Source organism: Dendrobates tinctorius, unplaced genomic scaffold (assembly GCF_039654945.1).
Source record: "Dendrobates tinctorius isolate UK_male_01 unplaced genomic scaffold, ASM3965494v1 ptg000059l, whole genome shotgun sequence".
NCBI classification, from domain to species: Eukaryota; Metazoa; Chordata; class Amphibia; order Anura; family Dendrobatidae; genus Dendrobates; species Dendrobates tinctorius.
The window spans coordinates 1,551,599-1,572,373 of NW_027361727.1; the positions used below are offsets into that span (position 1 = coordinate 1,551,599).

A 20,775-nucleotide genomic window follows, 5' to 3' on the forward strand; every position below is an offset into this window, starting at 1 on the left:
ATCTGAATATAAATCTATCCTTATTACCAAGTGGGAGTGGTCATCAACTCTTCTATGTGGGTGCCTTCTTGAGAAATATGCCCCCTTGCCTAATAAGACTAGATTTATATATAGGGAAGTAGGGGCCATATCTCATGGAAACAACAGCATTTACACCAGGTAAGACCATATATATTCAAGAAAAAAAAGAATCAGCACAGCACAGTAAAAAGTAGGGTGCAAAGGCACATACCAAACCTTATAAATAGATTCTAAAAAAGTTGAAGCAGCACTCCATGATGCAGTTGATAGGCTAATAAAAAGCACCTTTCAACTGCACCATGGAGTGCTGCTTCAACTTTTTTAGAATCTATTTATAAGGTTTGGTATGTGCCTTTGCACCCTACTTTTTACTGTGCTGTGCTGATTCTTTTTCTTGATTATTACTTTTTATTCAGCGTGCAAATTTTTTTTTCTAGTTCTACCATGGCCACATCTAGTGGCAATTTGGACATGCCCGATATTTTTTCCTACACAGCAGAAGATAAGGAAAGAATCCTTGTAGGGGTAGAAGGAGAGGTCACATTTCTGAATATTCCGTCACCAATGGATCTTAAACGCCAAGTATGGTTATCAAATGAACAGATTAAGTTGCATCTTATGACATTAAAGGAATATTATAAAAATAAATGTATACCTAGAGGACCAAGATCAAACATACGTCCAAATCTTTTTTTCAAATGTTTTCTGTGAACTTTTTTTTTTCCTCTATCAATCAAATATGCAATGGATATATTATTGCTGAACATGGAATTTTTGCAAAAAGAAATTTCAGTTTTAAATGTGTCAGTGTCTGAATTGAAGGAAAATTGAGAGATACTCTAGGCTTAGAAGATTTTGATAAGTTTAAAGAGACAGTCACTAATTGCCCAAAAAAAACTAAAGATGACTTAGAAGAATTGAAAAGGCGTAAATGGAATAGAGATGCCGATAGCTACCGCTTGGGACATGTTTACAATTGGCAGAAGGCACGCAATAGGATTGTGAAAGATAAATAAAAAAACTTTGGCTAAGACAGGTGGTTACTATAAACCTAGGACATTGTTTGTGATGAATTCTACTGATGACATTTTTTTCAGTAGAATCTACAAAAGGATTGGAGGAAGACAACAAAGAAACAGAAGAGGAAGGAGGAAACACCGCTATGGACAAAAAAAGAAAGGAAACTGAAGGGTCAAATAAATCCTGTGAGACAAACGACACAGAAGAAAAAAGATCAGATTTAGTGGTAAATCTTTCTTCTAAAAATGTATCTAATGATGAAATCATGGTGTTAGAAAAGTGTTTTTCTTTTAGTTCAAATACTCACGTTACCCGTATATACTCGAGTATAAGCCGAGGCACCTAATTTTGCCATGGAAAACTGGGTAAGCTTATTGACTTGAGTATAAGCCGGGTAGGCATTGTCCCCATATCCCTGTCCTGCTATCCATGGTTCCCTCCATTTTGTCCTAGTATGTGTGGCTCCCCATGTCCTGCTATGTGTGGCTCTCCCCCCGTCCTGTCCTGCTATGTGTGGATCCCCCTATCCAGCATGGCTCACACACCCCTGTCCTACTCATCATCCTCGTGCCATCGTTGCATCTCTGTTGTCCCGGCAGCTCTTCCTGTGCTCAGCGGTCACGTGGTACCGCTCATTAAGGTAATGAATATGCGCTCCACGCCTATGGGAGTGGAGACACATGTATATTCATTACCTTAATGAGCGGTACCAATGAGCACAGGGAGAGGAGCCGGGACTGAGATGCAAGGACTGAGAAATAGCGACGGCGTGAAGAGGGCGGGTATGATGTCTTCTTGAAGCTGGCGACTGCAGCTGTCACTGTGCCACAGCCGCCGACTCCTGCTGCTGCTCCGCCACTCGCCACCCCCCGCCGTCTTTCTGGACAATGACTTGAGTATAAGCCGAGGGGGGTGTTTTCAGCACAAAAAATGTTTTTTTGGCTTATACGCAAGTATATACAGCAACTGGTTTAAATTGGAAACCAAATTGTTTAAAAATTTTTAGATCGATAAAATCGAAATATTGGCACTCAAAAAATTCATAAAAAAACAGGGAGTATTAACTTCTATGTTAATACTAGAGCAATTTTCATTGTCTAATCCAAGTGGCTTTGTTCCAATTATAAATGTACCTGTCATTGAGAAATGTATTGCCGATGTAAATGATGATGTAGAAAATTTGAAGTAGTCTTTGAAAAAAGATCATTTTCAACATCCCAATTTTACAAGGGGTGAGATGCTGGCCCTTGAGTCTTTGGTCCATGACTGCAACATCACCATCAAACCTGCAGATAAGGTTGGTGCTGTCGTTCCCTTTATAGGTCAATTAGCCATGATATAGGTCTTAAAACGGTAGGTAAAAGTCTTGAGGGAACATCTTATACATCTATAGAAATTGAGTTTATCTTGGATTTACTGAATGTTGGTTTGAGTAACAATTATTTCTTATTTGGTGATGACTTTATTAAACAATGCAGAGGCACAGCCATGGGTGAAAATATGGCTCCGGCCTTTGCTAATTTAACTATAGCAGCCATGGAGGAGGACCTTGTCTATGTGTCCCACCACTTTCGGCATGTGCTGAGGTGGTGGCGATACATAGATGAGGTAATCCTCCTATGGACAGGTTCACTTGTTGAACTTGAGGAGTTCAATGAATTGTTGAATAGTCTGAATGGAGACATACAGTTTACATTAACTTCCCCTAATTCTGAGTTACAATTCCTGGATGTATTGGTGAAATACAATAATTATAAATTTTTAACTGAGGTTTTCATAAAACCTACAGATAGAAATAGTCTTCTAAGATATGACAGTCACCACTCTAGGAGAATGATAGTCATTACCTTTCAGCCAGTTCCTTCATGTAAGAAGGATTGTTAATGATGAGGCTACCTTTGATAAAGCATTGGAAAATATGAGCCTTAAATTTAAACAAAAAAAGTATCCAAAATAGTTTTTTGGAAAAATGTAAGAGTGAAGTTAAAAGTCAAGCACGTGATAATCTTTTATGTAAAACTAGACAGGTTAAAAAAAATACGGGGAAGATACCTATGGTAACAACTTTCTGTGAAGAAAGTAAGGCAATAACAAGCATAGTAAAGGGACATTGGCCAATGTTAGGCAAGTGTTTACCTGACATCAAACAATTTAAAATGCCTCCGTTAATTTCATACAAACGATCTAAAAATATCAAGGACACACTGGTTCGTGCGGATGTTGGCACACCTAGAGCATTAGTTCAGACTTTATTAACGGGTACTAAAAGGACGAGTTGTTACCCATGTTTAAATTGCATTAACTGTCCCAATATGCTTAAGGGGAATACATTTACACATCCAACCACACAAAAGGTATTTTTTTAAATCAATCATTATCTAACATGCGCCTCTGATTATATTATATATCTATTAGAATGTCCCTGCAACCTTCTTTATGTGGGTGAGACATGTGACTTTAAAACGAGGATAAACCAACACAGATATACGATCCAAAAGAAAAAAATGGACTTGCCTGTACCTAAACACTTCACAGAATTGAAACATTCTGAGAGGGACTTAAAATTCAGGATTATTGATCAAGTCCCCCCATTGAGAAGGGGTGGACTTAAAGTTAAAGAATTGGAGTGGATTAGGAGACTTAATACCCTCAAACCCAATGGTTTAAATGTAGATTTTAAACTTGGTGTGACATGATGATGAATTGTGGTTTGCCTTTTTTTTTTCCCCAAAATGGTTTTTGACACATTTGAGCTGTGTAGTTTTTGGTATCTATTTTTATTTATTTATGTTTTTTATTTTCTATAGATTATATTATACCAGCGATGTTCATATGGACATGACTCATCCCATCAATAAGGTTATGAATAATTTTTGTTTGTAAATATATGGTCAATTTTGGTACCTTTAATACCCACATACTTTGCCTTTAGGGGTTAATATTCTATGGAAATTCTGGTATGGAACATTGTTACCATATAAAGTAATTTGGATTGACTTGTGGTGAATATGATCTATTTGGGATGTGTTAATTCTCACATGTCTCCAATGCTTTAATAGGTTACTATTTCCAGCGCATGGAAGGTGTTCCTATACCAATGACTTGCGGGTGACTTATCTGTTCTAATTATATTTACCAGTACATAATTTCACGATTCCCTAAGTATGGAAACTTTAATGGATCTACATTTTGGTCCGATTTGGGTTAATGTTTTTTCTGCTATAAGTTGAGAGCATATGCATGCATCTTTCAAATAACATCTTTCAAAGTACAGCTTTTTAAGTACAATATTTTGAATTAGACTTGAATTGGACTGGAATTGACTGTAAGGTAATGGAATAGAAAACCACAACAATGTTTCTGTTTCTTTTCACTTTCACCCCCATACTACTTTCTTTGTTACTATCTCCTGTAATCCCTCCACCTAGTAAAGAACTAGTCATTTCTCCATCTATCCTCCTCAGCCATCTCACTTACTCCTCACAACTAGTGTTGAGCATTCCGATACTTGCTGTATCGGAATTCCGATACCGACTTCCGATATTTTTTCAATATCGGAAGTCGGCATCGGAATCGGAAGTTCAAAGTTGATTGACAGCCTGACGTCATCATGATGCGCGGTGTGTGCGCATCATGATGCGCCGTCATTTCGGGCCTTCCGGGGGTCTCTGCCGGCCTGCCGGGGGGCTGTGCCGGCCTGCCGGGGGGCTGTGTGGACTGCCCGGGGTCTGTACCGGCCTGCCGGGGGGCTGTGCCGGCCTGCCGGTGGTCTGTGCACCCTGTGGGGGTCTGTACCGGCCTGCCGGGGGGCTGTGCCGGCCTGCCGGTGGTCTGTGCACCCTGTGGGGGTCTGTACCGGCCTGCCGGGGGGCTGTGCACCCTGTGGGGGGCTGTGCCGGCCTGCCGGGGGGCTGTGCCGGCCTGCCGGGGGGCTGTGCTGATGTCCGGGGGTCTGTGCAAGCATCGTCCGATGGGACTACAAGTCCCATCTGGCGATGCCTGCTACCATGACAGTGATTGACACATTAGCCAATGATGGGACAGTAGTAGTCCCATCATCCGGCTAATGTGTTAAATGTTAAAAAAAAAAAAAAAAAAAATACTACATACATACATACATACATACATACTACATACATACTACATACATACTACATGCATACTACATACATACTACATGCATGCTACATGCATGCTACATACATACTACATACATACTACATATATACTACATGCATGCTACATACATACTGCATGCTACATACATACTACATGCTACATACATACCACATATATACTACATACATACTACATGCATGCTACATACATACCACATATATACTACATACATACTACATGCATGCTACATACATACCACATACATACTACATGCATACTACATGCATACTACATACATACTACATGCATACTACATGCATGCTACATACATACTGCATGCTACATACATACTACATGCTACATACATACCACATATATACTACATACATACCACATATATACTACATACATACTACATGCATGCTACATACATACCACATACATACTACATGCATGCTACATGCTACATACATACCACATACATACTACATGCTACATACATACTACATATATACTACATGCATGCTACATACATACTGCATGCTACATACATACTACATGCTACATACATACCACATATATACTACATACATACTACATGCATGCTACATACATACCACATACATACTACATACATACTACATGCTACATACATACTACATATATACTACATGCATGCTACATACATACTACATGCTACATACATACTACATATATACTACATGCTACATGCATGCTACATACATACTACATGCTACATACATACCACATATATACTACATACATACTACATACAATACATTCATACAATACATACATAGACATACAGTACATATAACATAGAGTAACATACTTACCAATACTTGTCACATTGTTCCCCGAAGCCATTGTCTTTTACGGAATAAATATTAACATAACAAACCACAAAAATACTCACCCACGATCCGAAGCAGTCCACGAGTGTGTCCCACGACGATCTTGGGTAGAGAACTGCAGCATCAGCTGTTGCTGCCGTTCTCTGCGGGCTGCAGGAATCCAATGACGGAAGGTAGGTATCCTTCCGCACTGTATTCCTCCGCCACTTAAAAAAAAAAAAAAGTCCCTAGTCTCACTTTATGCCATTGCTGCGTGGGAATTTCCCACACAGCAATGGCATAAAGTGAGACTAGGGACTTTTTTTTTTTTTTTTTAAGTGGCGGAGGAATACAGTGCGGAAGGATACCTACCTTCCGTCATTGGATTCCTGCAGCCCGTAGAGAACGGCAGCAACAGCTGATGCTGCAGTTCTCTACCCAAGATCGTCGTGGGACACACTCGTGGACTGCTTCGGATCGTGGGTGAGTATTTTTGTGGTTTGTTATGTTAATATTTATTCCGTAAAAGACAATGGCTTCGGGGAACAATGTGACAAGTATTGGTAAGTATGTTACTCTATGTTATATGTACTGTATGTCTATGTATGTATTGTATGAATGTATTGTATGTAGTATGTATGTAGTATATATGTGGTATGTATGTAGCATGTAGTATGTATGTAGCATGCATGTAGTATATATGTAGTATGTATGTAGCATGTAGTATGTATGTAGCATGCATGTAGTATATATGTAGTATGTATGTAGTATGTATGTAGCATGCATGTAGTATATATGTAGTATGTATGTAGCATGTAGTATGTATGTAGTATGTATGTGGTATGTATGTAGCATGTAGCATGCATGTAGTATGTATGTAGTATATATGTGGTATGTATGTAGCATGTAGTATGTATGTAGCATGCAGTATGTATGTAGCATGCATGTAGTATATATGTAGTATGTATGTAGCATGTAGTATGCATGTAGTATGTATGTAGTATGTATGTGGTATGTATGTAGCATGTAGCATGCATGTAGTATGTATGTAGTATATATGTGGTATGTATGTAGCATGTAGTATTGTATGTAGCATGCATGTAGTATGTATGTAGTATGTATGTAGTATGTATGTAGCATGTAGTATGTATGTAGCATGCATGTAGCATGTATGTAGTATTTTTTTTTTTTTTTTAACATTTAACACATTAGCCGGATGATGGGATTACTACTGTCCCATCATTGGCTAATGTGTCAATCACTGTCATGGTAGCAGGCATCGCCAGATGGGACTTGTAGTCCCATCGGACGATGCTTGCACAGACCCCCGGACATCAGCTCAGCCCCCCGGCAGGCCGGCACAGCCCCCCACAGGGTGCACAGACCACCGGCAGGCCGGCACAGCCCACCGGAGCCTGCACAGCCCCCCTGGCAGGCCGGCACAGCCCCCCGGCAGGCCGGCACAGACCACCGGAGCCTGCACAGACCCCCTGGCAGGCCGGCACAGCCCCCCGAAAGGCCCGTACAGACCCCAGAGAGGCTGTACAAGGGAAAAACAGGATTTTTCTTATTCCGATACTGGAAGTCCCATAGACTTGAATGGGACTTCCGGTATCGGAATCAGCGATACCGATACTTTTTTTTTTTTTTTTTTTTTTTAAGATCGGCCGATCCATTCCGATCCGATACTTTGAAGTATCGGACGGTATCGCTCAACTCTACTCACAACTGTTCCTTCACATACAATGCTTTTTCTCCAGACACACACGGCCACATCATGTTCTATGCTGCTCCCACCTTCTAACTCTCTGTCTGCTACTCCTCATTGCTGGCGACGTATCCCCAAATCTTGGCCCTCCTCAGCACATCCACACACTCATTTCTAACACCCTGCCACGATCCTCTACTAGTTTTCGCAACCATGATTAGCTCATACCCATTCATCCAGCCCCCACTTCCCCAGTCCACCTACCTGAAGCACTATGGAACGCACGATCTGTCTGCAACAAACTGTCATTTATCCATGACCTCTTTATCGCTAACAAACTCTCCATCCCCTGTCTGACCACAACCAACCCTCACAGAAATCTCAAACACCTCAATTTACACTCACTCTTTGAGTCCCTTCTCCCTCTTACAGACATAGCTTCCTTACATGACACAGATGCTTTCTGCCACTTTATATAACACCACAATAACAGCAGCACTAGATTCGGCCACCCCCCTCACGCACACCAAAACTCGTACAATCAACAGGCAACCCTGGCTGACCAGCCTGACCAAAGAACTGAGACGGGCTTCCAGGATTGTTGAGCGGAGATGAAAGAGATCCGGCTCTGCCGAGCACTTTTTCGCATACAAGCAATCCCTTGCCAGCTTCAAGTCCACACTCACTGTCGCAAAACAAACTCTCTTCTCATCTCTCATATACTCCCTGTCTCACAACCCTAAAGAGCTTTTCAACACTTTCAATTGTCTACTCTGTCCCCCAGCACCTCCTCCATCTCCTCTCATTTCTGCTGAAGACTTTGCCTCTTTATTTAAGCAGAAGATCGATAACTAACATCAGAGAAAGCTTTGGCCCGCAGCCCCCAATGCCCCTCCTCTTAACTGCTCAGCCCTGTTCTTCCAAAACCAGCTTCTCCACCATGACAGAAGATCAGTTCTCCACCCTTCTGTTAAGATCACATCTCACCACTTGCACACTTGACCCGCTCCCGTCCCACCTCATCTCTAACTTCACCACAGTCTTCATCCCAACCATAATGCATCTCTTCAACCTTTCACTTACAAATGGTGTCTTCCCCTCTTTCTTCAAACATGTCTCAATCACACCCGTCCTCAAAAAGCCCTCCCTTTGACCCATCCTCTGTGTCTAGCTATCGCCCAATATCACTTCTCCCTTAGGCCTCAAAACTACTGGAACAGCATGTCCATCTTGAACTGTCCTCCCACCTCTCCTCCTGCTCTCTTTTTGACCGGTTACAATCTGGCTTCCGACCACATCACTCAACTGAAACCGCCCTAATTAGAGTCACCAATGACTTACTAACCGCCAAGAAGAGACACTACTCTGTCCTCCTCCTCCTGGACCTGTCTTCTGCCTTTGACACTGTAGACCATTCCCTCTTGTTAGAGATTCTCTCCTCTCTTGGCAGCATAGATTTCACCCTATCCTGGATCTCGTCATATCTAACAGACCGGACATTCAGTGTCTCCCTCTCCCACACCACCTCCTCACCTCGCCCCCTGTCTGTTGGTATTTCCCAAGGCTCAGTCCTAGGACCCCTACTCTTCTCTATCTACACCTTCGGCCTGGGACAGTTCATAGAATCAAACGGTTTGCAGTATCATCTCTACGCCGATGACACACAGATCTACCTGTCTGGACCCGACATCACTTCCTTACTGACCAAAATCTCACAATGTCTGTCGCTATTTCATCTTTGTTTTCTGCTCACTTTCTAAAACTGAACATGGACAAAACAGAATTCATCACCTTTCCCCCATCTCTCTCTACCCCTCCACCAGATCTATCCATCAATGTCAATGGCTGCTCACTTTCCCTAGTCCCACATGCTTGGTGCCTCAGGGTGTCCTCGACTCTACCCTCTCTTTCAAGCCACATATCCAAGCCATTGCCTGCTCCTGCCGACTCAAACTCAAAAATATTTCCCGGATCCGTACATTTTTTAACCAAGAAGCTACGAAAACACTCGTGAATGCCCTCATCATCTCCCGCCTCGACTATTTCAACCTCCTACTCTCTGGCATTCCCTCTAGCACTCCAATATATCCTAAACTCTGCTGCCTGAATAATCCACCTGTCTTCCCCGTTAGTCCCCAGCCTATGCTCTCTGACAAGCCCTTCACTGGCTTCCTATTGTCCAGAGGCTCCAGTTCAAAACCCTAACCATGGCATACAAAGCCATCCGCAACCTGTCTCCTCCGTACATGTGACATGGTCTCCCGGTATCAACCTACACGCAATCTTCAATCCTCTTAAAAGCTTTCTCTACCCCCCTCTTATCTCTTCTTCACACAACCGCATACAAGACTTCTCCCGTGCTTTCCCCTATACTCTGGAACTCTCTACCCCAACACATCAGACTTTCGCCTAACACGGAAACCTTCAAAAGGAACCTGAAGACCCACCTGTTCCGGAAAGCCTCAAACCTGCAAAGATCCTCAGTCTACTGAACCACCGCACGACCAGCTCTGCCCTCTCCTAGTGTATCCTCACCCATCCCCTGTAGACTATGAGCCCTCGTGGGCAGGGTCCTTTCTCCTTTTGTACTTGTGTGTGCCTTGTATTGCTCATGTTTATTGTGCTTGTCTTTGTATGCCCCTTTCACATGTAAAGTGCCATGGAATAAATAGAGCTATAAAAATGAATAAAAATAATATTTAGGTATGCTTCTCCCCTTTCCAAAATGGCACTGAATTATTCAGCTTTACAATAGAGTATGCACGAAGGACATGAAGATTTCCACTGACAACGACGTCTTTGACGCACGTGCGTTGAATCGATTTTCCTGTACCAAGATGGCGCTTGATAGGTGTCTGGGCATGATTGCGCAATACCGGAATTTACTCTCTAACTCTTTTCCTGACATGCGCAGTGTAAACAATAGGATGGCGTATTTTGGCACAATGTGTCATGAACTGATGGGGAGAGAGTCTTGTACTATGATTAATTTGAAAACAGCTGCATTAATGATCAATTGTGTTCATTTATATATTTAACGCGCTGTATTGAATATTTGATCATTGCCCTGCACTTTATCACTTTATATAATCATGTTTTAGACATTTGAATATGTGAATCATGGTTGTATTATTGATACACTGATGTAAATAATGTCATTGCTGCTAAATGATTTGTCTGTTTGGTTGCCTTAAATACTCTGCACATGCACTTTTGTAACTGCTTGAGAAAGGTCTACACCTAGGACCGAAATGTTGCCACATGAGCTAATAAAAAGCGCCTTTCAACTGCATCATGGAGTGCTGCTCCAACTTTTATTGAATTATATATATATTGAAGAGGGCTTGTATATATACTGTATATATAAAATATACACACAAGCCCTCTTCAATTTAGGTCCAAATTCCCTGCAGAAACATAGCAGTTACATGATATCCATTGTATATGACTGCATCTGCCACTAGGGGGAGCAAAGGTCATACTGCTTTCATATTGTATTCGATGTATGCAGTAAGCTTACAGGCGCCATCTAGGGGAGGCCGCAGGAAGTCAGAATTTTATCATCATTTACCACGCTAGCCATGCATGGGATTTTAAAGCTCTGGATCAGAACAACTAAGTTCTAGCCACTTTAAAGATACATTTAAAAAGAATCAGCACAGAATCTATTAAAAATAAAATGTTGGTCAGACATCTTATTTAAGGGACAGCAACAGTTTAAACAATACTGAATATTGAGTGGCTATGTTATCTCTGACACCGAGTAATATATTATTTATTCTCCAGTCACATAAAGGCTATTTTACAAATTCAACCAAACAATGAAGCAAGGGATGCTGCCAAACCTCTCCACCATGATTGTCTATGAATACCCAAAATGCATTGGTCTCTTGCTACAGAAAGTCAGCGTAATTCAGAATGCAGCTTTGGTTATGATTGGAGAAGAGGCAAAGTATTTACACGGTTACTCGATGTTTAGGGTAAAGTTTTAAATGGAAAACTTAAAACTGTTGTTAAGTGGAGTTCTCCTTGAGGACAATTGATAACTTGTCAGTCCTAAAGAACAAGCCTCAACATCGAAATTGTAACACCAAGAAGGAATAGTCGTGGAATTATGGAAAATTGCAGGATGTAGAGATATTGCTAATCTATAATCTGCATCTGTGTGGCCTAAACGTGCTCCCATGGCTGCAGCGTATCCGGACTTGTCTCACATCGAGCACATCTGGGCGTCATTGGTCGGTGATTACACAGGAGCTGCCAGCAGAGGATCTTGATGATTTGATCAAGTTCTTTCAGAGACAGAACCTTCCTCAGACGACCATTAATAACCTCAATGATAGCAGCCGAGGCTGTAAGTGCCGGGATTTCTGCACGGGGCTCATACTCCAGGCTGAAGAAATTCAGATGTTTTGAAAATTTTGTTTACTTTTTTCCATAATTTGCAGATCACTAATGTCTCCATCCTGGGATTTCTATAACTCCCAACTTTTCCTTCTTGGTGTTGGTGTCTCCAACAACGTTCCAGTATGTCCCAGACTCGATAACAATATTTGCGGGTTAATGACTTACTTCCATGGCACCCATAAGGTTGGCAGACTCGCCAATGCTCTCTTCAATATAAGTGCGCTCCTCGTCTGTGATGGTTGGGTGCTTGGCTGGGCTCTCATAGGACACCAGGATCCAGAAGAGGTACCAGACTAGACCAAAGCTACCTACATAGAAAGGGAGACAATCAATAAAGGTGACCTCAGGGTAATTTACTGCCATTCTCTTATATTTATAGCCTTCATCTTGGATTTGGACTGGTGACTACCAGAAAGAAGCCGAGGACATTATACCTAATGTTATCTAGTTTCATGTAAAGTCTGATGATAACACAAACCCAGAGACTGGTAGCTCTATAGAAACGGTTACAATGATCAAAGTGCTAGATCCAGCCACCAAGTCTGGAGACACAAGAGACAAATGATGTAAATAATAAGGGAGAAGGTTCTATTACACCCTAGATGTTACATTTCCTAACTCTGTGCCGAGAATAGAGATAACAGCCCCGTGAGAATGGAGCATCGGATTGAGGAGATACAAGTAACCTCAGATACAAAATCCACCTTCATTCCTAACAATTAGTCCTTTATGGCAGCCTCCGGGGGGCTGAGCTGAAGACCCCTGCATTTCATACTGTACCGTGTTTGACAGCATCTGACAAACATACTGAGATTTTAATCACCTAGAACAGAATGTCTCTCAATACAAGTCTCCTAATTGGTTTCCGGGATATGTGTTGCCGTTTTTATTCCAGGAAGGCTGCTAATTAAACCACCTAGGTCAGAATTGGAAAAGTTTGCAGCTACAATTCTGTTATTTTTCATGCAATGCATCCTGTGGTCAGTAATTATGATCTGTCCTACTAAACTCACTGCTGGCAGGACTGAATGGACATCTTGTCATTTTTTTTTTTGCAAAGTCACAAGAAATCAGGCATGAGAACAAGGTCACTTTCTTCCAGATATAGCTCCTCGCCTGTTCACAGGTTGCCTCTGGTATTGCAGCTCCGCACCATTCACTTCAATAGTTGCAATACCGGACACAGCCCATGGACAGGTGAGACGCTATTTCTGCAAGTCATCAGGCAAGGTTCTTTTTTACTACTCTTTGAAAACTCCTTTATTAAGGATAATAAATGGAAAATAATCTCATATGATGTCGCTAAACTTTTGTAGACTTCTAAATAGTAGGTCAGCCGCTACCAGTGTATATCCAGGGACTACCATTAGAAACAGCTGGGTGACAACGCTAATGTAACCTCTAAAGGTGTTCTTACAGTTGTCACCCAGCTCTTCAAGAAAGGGTTAAATGATCCCTGTACTTTCAAACAGCTTCATCTCTCATTTGATAGATGATCTGATAAATAGACAATCTGCAAATCATTTTATTTATAAATGATGTTGTACCCCCAAACAAAATTGTTTCACAGAAACTTGTATTAGGGGTCTTCTTTTTGTGTAACTTGCTGTCCACTACCTGTTGTCAAGTATATTCTTTCTCTAACAGCAGAGACAACGAGATGGATTACAGGAAGTGGGAGTGGGTCTACCCTGTCTACAGGGAGCGGGGGTGGATCTTTATTCATCTACAGTAAGTGGGGGCAAGTCTTTATCTCTCTATAATGAATGGGTGTGGGTTTTTCTCTAAAGGAAGCGGGGGTTGGTCATTATCTCTCTACAGTAAGTGGGGGTGGGTCATTATCTCTCTACAGTAAGCAGGGGTTGGTCATTATCTCTACAGTAAGCAGGGTGGGTCATTATCTGTCTACAGTAAGTGGGGGTGGGTCATTATCTCTCTACAGTAAGTGGAGGTGGGTCATTATCTCTCTACAGTAAGCAGGGGTTGGTCATTATCTCTACAGTAAGCAGGGTGGGTCATTATCTGTCTACAGTAAGTGGGGGTGGGTCATTATCTCTACAGTAAGCGGGGGTGGGTCATTATCTCTCTACAGTAAGTGGGGGTGGGTCATTATCTCTCTACAGTAAGCAGGGGTTGGTCATTATCTCTACAGTAAGCAGGGTGGGTCATTATCTGTCTACAGTAAGTGGGGGTGGGTCATTATCTCTCTACAGTAAGTGGGGGTGGGTCATTATCTCTCTACAGTAAGTGGGGGTGGGTCATTATCTCTCTACAGTACGTGGCATCCTTGGCATTTTTTTGTGTTTTGCTACCTCAAAACCAGGAATTTCAGTTTTTTTAGGGTTTGCATCAGTTCATGTAAAGAACGTGTCTACAACTGTGAACATTTGTTTTCTTTTTCTTGTGACACAAACAACAAATAGGCCAAAATAACTGTAAACTTCAGTGTGCATAAGTATTAAGCCCTCTAAAGTCAGTTCTTTGTAGAGCCTCCTTTTACATCAATTACAGATGCAAGTCGCTTTGGATAAGTCTCTATGAGCTTTCCACATCTGGCCACTAAGATTTTTGACCATTCCTCAAGGTAAAACTGCTCCAGCTCCTCCAAGTTTGCTGTTTACCAGATGAAACCATCTATCTTTAAGTATGACCACAGATTCTTCATTGGATTAAGGTCTGGGCTGCGACTAGGCCACGCCACAACATGTACATGCTTCCCCTTAAATCAGTTGAGTGTCGCTTTAGCAGTATGCTTTGCGTTATTGTCTTGTTGGAAGGTGAACCTCCATCCCAGTCTCAAATCACTGACAGACTAAACAGGTTTTGCTCAAGAAGATCCCTGTATTTTGCACCATCCATCTTCCCCTTGACTCGGACCACTGTCCCTGTCCCTGATGCTGAAAAGCATCCCCACAGAATGATGCTACCACCACCATGTTTCACTGTGGGGATAGTTTTCTTGAGGTGATGAGCTGTGCTGGTTTTGCATCAGACATAGCGTTTACCTTATTGGTCAAAAAGTTCAATTTTGGTCTGATCTGACCACAGCAACTTCCTCCATACATTTGGGGAGTCTCTCACATGACTTGACAAACTCAAAACGAGCCTTACAACTTTTGTGTGTAAGTAAAGGCTTTTCTCTGCCCACTCTTCCATAAAGGCTACCTCTATGGAGTGTACGGTTTATGGTGGTCATATGGACTAATATACTCTAGTCACTGCTTGGAAACTCTGCAGCTCCTACATGGTTACTTTTGGTCTCTGTGCTGCCTCTGATTAATGCCCTCTTTGGTGGGCGCCCTCTCTTGGCAGGTTTGTTGTGGTACTATGTTTTTTCCATTTGACTATATGGATTTCATGGTGCTATGGGGATCATCAGAGATTGAGATTTTTTTTTTTTTTTTTTTTTTTTTATATAACCTAACCCTGACTTGTACTTCTCAACAACTTTATCCCTGACTTGTTTGGCGATATCCTGGGTCTTCATGGTGTTTGGAGATCTTCTTGGTGTTGTTTGGAGACCTTCTTGGTCTTCATGGTGTTGTTTGGCGAGCTCCTTGATCTTCATGGTGTTGGTTTGGCGATCTCCTTGGTCTTCATGGTGTTGGTTTGGTGATCTCCTTGGTCTTCGTGGTGTTGTTTGAAGAGATCTCTTTGGTTTTCGTGGTGTTTGGCGATCTCCTTGGTATTCATGGTGCTGTTTGGAGATCTTCTTGGTCTTCATGGTGGTGTTTGGCGAGCTCCTTGGTCTTCATGGTGTTGGTTTGGCGATCTCCTTGGTCTTCATGGTGTTGGTTTGGTGATCTCCTTGGTCTTCGTGGTGTTGTTTGAAGAGATCTCTTTGGTTTTCATGGTGTTTGGCGATCTCCTTGGTATTCATGGTGCTGTTTGGAGATCTTCTTGGTCTTCATGGTGTTGTTTGAAGACCTTCTTGGTCTTCATGGTGTTGTTTGAAGACCTTCTTGGTCTTCATGGTGTTGTTTGGCAATCACCTTGGTCTTCGTGGGGTTGTTTGGAGATTTCTTTGGTTTTCGTGGTGTTTGGAGATCTCCTTGGTTTTCATGGTGTTGTTTGGTGATCTTCTTACTCTTTGTGGTGTTGTTTGGAGATCTCTTTGGTTTTCGTGGTGTTGATTTGAGATCTCTCTGGACTTCATGGTGTTGCTTGGGGAGCTCTTTGGTCTTCGTGGTGGTGTCTGGTTAGTGGTGATTCTTGTTAATGGTGTTGCAGCCTATGTGGCCTTTCAGAAAAGGTAAAGTGTATATAGTGACAGACATGACACTTAGATTGCACACAGGGGGACGTCCTGTCACTAAGCATCAGACTTATGAAAGGGAATTGCTTGCACCAGGAATTTAAGGACTTCACCCCTTTTGCGATGAATACATATGCACATGTCAATTTTTAGTTATTTGATCCCATAAACTTAATTTATGCCTATATTTTTCTCACTTCACCAACTTAAACTATTTAATACTGATGCATCACACAAATCAGATTACAAAAAATATTTTCACACAGGTTGTAATGCAACAAAATAGGTAAAAAGCCAAGAGGGGTGAATACTTTTGCAAACCATTGTATACACAGACTTACCATACACATAGAAAACAGACGACCATCCTGTATATTGCACTAATATCCCTGCTAAAGGCATAGCGATCACTGCTCCCGCATAGGACCCTGGTGAGAGAAAACAGAACCATAATACAGGCGCCCATGAAAATAAGCAAATTTATTTCGAGAACGCTTTACAATTGGTTAAGTATTTACCGCAAAAGGAGGTGGTCGCCAGACGACTTCTTTCGAGCGGAGGGGCCCACTTACTCCATATTCCATGGCAGGCTGGGTAGGTGACACCCTGGAACGGTTACACAAAGATGTACAGTATAAATATATAATGTAGTGTAATAAAATATATTTCATAATATCTTTACATTGTCACAACATAGAATGTAGCAAAATATAAGATTATATCATAAAGTAATTAAAGCTAACATTATTACATAATATAACATTACGTAACAAAAGATAAATGATAAAATATAAGATAACAATAAAAAATAAAACAATATTGCAGTTTAGAGGGAATGTGTAATTAATAAATCATCTAATGTTTAAATTAGGTTTAATGCTATAACTGTATTTTTTGTGATTTATTTTTCATATCATGATCTGTAATAAAAAGAAAATAAAAAATCTTTCAATTTTCACACTGGCCACTTGAGCTATACTATTACAGGAAATGCACATGTACATTATTTTCAATAGTCTGACTGAATAGTCTCATCTTTTATTTTGAAGCATCTAATGAGAATGTACAAAAGTTTTTTGTGATGAGAGGAGTAGGAGGTGAGCTGTGACATCACTCATGCATGGTGGAACCACAAATTTTCCTGAAGTTGTGCGATTTAGTGCATGCAGAACTATGTGATGATTCTCAAAGCCGCGCCTTATTTCTCGGCTTCATGGATACCTAAGTGAGTGACATGGGGTAATTGGGTAACGTGCATTTGCATTAACCAGGTTTTTGGTGATTAGAAAGTATGGAGTCACATTGAGTCTGTGATGACTTAAGAAACATTCAGGGGTTCCATAGAAACTAGAGGCAAGTGGAAGCACAGGACAGGATATGTAATAATATTTTTTTTTTATTTTACCAACATGGAAAAAAACTTAAAAAATACACACACAAAAAGCAAAGTATGTAAAACCTAAGCATGCCCAGTAATTAAACATCCTGGTAAATTTAATACACTATTATATCTAGTACAGGTTCCTCGGGGGCGGAGCATGGCACAGACTAAAGTAACATTAAAGAGAAAGTCCCTGTGTCAGGTTCTGCCCTGCGGTTTACTTGTTCTGTCTGGACTGTTCCTTTAATGAGTCGTTGCACTGGCGTTGCTCTTGGGTCAGTCGCTGGGAGACAAATACTGTTATTTCATCAAAAGGTATTCTACCGGAGAGTTTCCTCCCACAACTTGACAAATTAATCTGCAGTGAGTCAGGAAATCAATACCTCCACAAGCCCTTGTAGAATCCTTACGAAGATCACACACCCATAATGCACTCTGGCTGCGGACGGAATAAGCATGTTTAAAGTGGAGGTGAGCACTATGGCCGCACCGAACACCCTGGAACGTCAAGAGCAAAAAAGAAACAGTTAATGGGGGCGAAACAGAACTGCAAGATATAAAAGTGCATTTACAGATTCATTTAAAAGGAAAACTGCAATTTTTTTTTTTTTTAAATCATCTACTGTGCTTCCTGGGGTCTGTGTTAAGTCTCATGTATAGGTTGCTTATTTTTCCTTGCAGATTTGCAGTGCGTCAATTCTTTCAGCATTTTTGTTGCAGATTTCACCCATACTAATAAATGGCAAAACATGTGCAAAAAATGCATAAAAACATTTAACAAACACATGCATTTTATGCTGCGTTTTTCCTGCCAACATAGTAGATTTTCCTGCTGAACGTGTGTATATGCCTTTACGGCATGGGTTCAACATTGTAACAACTTTTAGCCATTTTCTCTCTGCCACTTTTCCAAGTCGTCCAAAGTATCCGCTATCCACCCTGTAGGTGATAATTGTTAGATCTGCATTCCGAGACCCCACCGATCACCAGAACTTTGCACTTATATTCCTTGATCTCTCTTGGTCTCAAGACTGAGTTCAGGAAAAGTTGGAAGGACCCTCCACCGATACCGACAATGGGGGTTCAAAGTTCATTGTGTGTTTCCCAGTGAAAGGAGCAGGATCACTACCACTTTGCTCACACAAGGGTCTTTGGGACGTCTTACTCCCTTTCTGGACATGCGTGGCGCGCCTCTGATGCCTGGAAGCAAACACCCAGCTTAAGAGGTGCAATGACGTGGGTGAGGAAAGCCGCACGCATGTGCAAGATTTGTAGAGAGCTGGCGATGATGACGGCTCTTACTAATCATGTTATTACGCCCACAAGGATGCATTAAAACTGTCAGATAGACTTCGAAACGCGTAGTATTCCTGAAGAAGTCAGATAGACTTTGAAACGCGTAGAATAAACCACCTTGTCTTATAAATACATCTGGAGCTGCCAGAATGGAGAGTGGTTACAAAGAGCGTCTTCCTCTATCTGGGACCCATCCTTTCCTGCATTACAAAGAAAAACCATTCATGTCAATATTTCCCCTGTGGTGGCGCTAGTGGGAAATTGAACTTTTGCTGCCTGAATTCCCTACAGGGAGCAGGTGATGACTTGGGTTCCCAACAAAGGGACACATTGTGATCAGGGGCCCTTCTGACAAGTAGGGATTTTCCAAAGTGGAGATCCCCTTTTTCCATTGATATTGGGTTTTTTTTGGACATTTTCCAATATAATTTCTACTCAAATCGTGACCCCTGAATCTACTAAAATAATAAAAGAAAGGGGGAGAAAAGTGGTAATATGTATTGCCATTGATTATATCATCCCTCCGCCACCTGTGCTCCTCTCCAACCCATGGGGCCTAGATGAACAATTGACTGACTGTGACATCATATCCCCGAAGCCGCTGACATATATACACAAATGACAGAATGGGATAAATATAGATTATAGCCCAATTACCTGACTGCACCTCTACACTCTGGGAATCATGTATCATATAACGAGTTCTAAGACAAAGTAATTGCAGTAATGTCCATGGTGATTACTATTCTCCTCTTTCTATGACAAGCTCTCATATTGCTGTCTTAAAGGCTACGTGCACCTTGGGACAGAATACTTTTATTGTTCATTTGGTTCCTAATGCAAAATTAATCATCTTTCTTAGTAGTCTTCATTTAACAATGTCTATTTTGCGGTTGCAGAGCCTGTAAGTCCTTTTATCTAGTTGAGTGATCCTCAAAATGTTGCAAATCCATTAAAGCTTCTCCTGGTTCTGACACCCCTCTCTGCTCTCCCACTTCCTTCTCTTAATGCTAGAGATAACATCAAGGAGGGGGTTACAGACAATGCAGAGAGAGGGTAAAGCATCTATAGTCTCAGGGAGGGCAGAAAAAAACAGACTGTAGAAAAGGAGGCATGCACATGAAAAGGAAATACAGTGGCATGTAAAAGTTTGGGAAAATGGGTCCATGCAAAAGTTTGAGCACCCTTGTAGATGGTGTTTGCTCAGATACCTTTAACCAAGGTTTCAGACCTTAATTAGCCTGTTAGGGTTATGGCTTGTTCACTATCATCATTAGGAAAGGTGACGTGATGCAAATTTCCTAGCTTTATAAAAAGACCTTCTCTTACCTTGTGCCAAAAAACAGCCATGAAAATAGTTGAGGCCCACAAAGCAGGAGAAGGCTATAAGATGATAGCAAAATGTTTTCAGGTTGCCCTTTCCTCAGTTCGAAAAACAATTAAGAAATGGCAGTTATCAGGAACAGTGGAGGTCAAGATAAGGTCTGAAAGACCAAGTAACATTTCAGTGAGAGCTGCTAGTAGGATTGCTAGAGAGACAAATCAGATCCCCCACTTGAGTGAAAAAGAATTTCAGAAAGATTTAGCAGACTCTGGAGTTGTGGTACATTGTTCTACTGTTCAGAGACACCTGCACAAATATGGCCTTCATGGAAGATCATCAGAAGAAACCTCTCCTGCATCCTCACCATAAAATTAAGAGTTAGAAGTATGT

General features: G+C 41.4%; 1 protein-coding gene across 2 annotated transcripts in view; it reads right to left on the minus strand.

The window, feature by feature from the left end:
- Positions 1 to 20,775, minus strand: part of SLC17A6 (solute carrier family 17 member 6) — a 60,874-nt gene that overhangs the window by 16,081 nt on the left and 24,018 nt on the right. For both annotated transcript variants that reach the window (XM_073578294.1, XM_073578293.1), the window contains 4 exons: positions 18,149 to 18,263; positions 16,903 to 16,990; positions 16,726 to 16,812; positions 12,295 to 12,437 (listed from right to left, as the gene is read on the minus strand). In XM_073578294.1, coding sequence (XP_073434395.1) covers positions 12,295 to 12,437; positions 16,726 to 16,812; positions 16,903 to 16,990; positions 18,149 to 18,263 — 433 coding nt within the window. The remainder of the gene's footprint in view (positions 1 to 12,294; positions 12,438 to 16,725; positions 16,813 to 16,902; positions 16,991 to 18,148; positions 18,264 to 20,775) is intronic.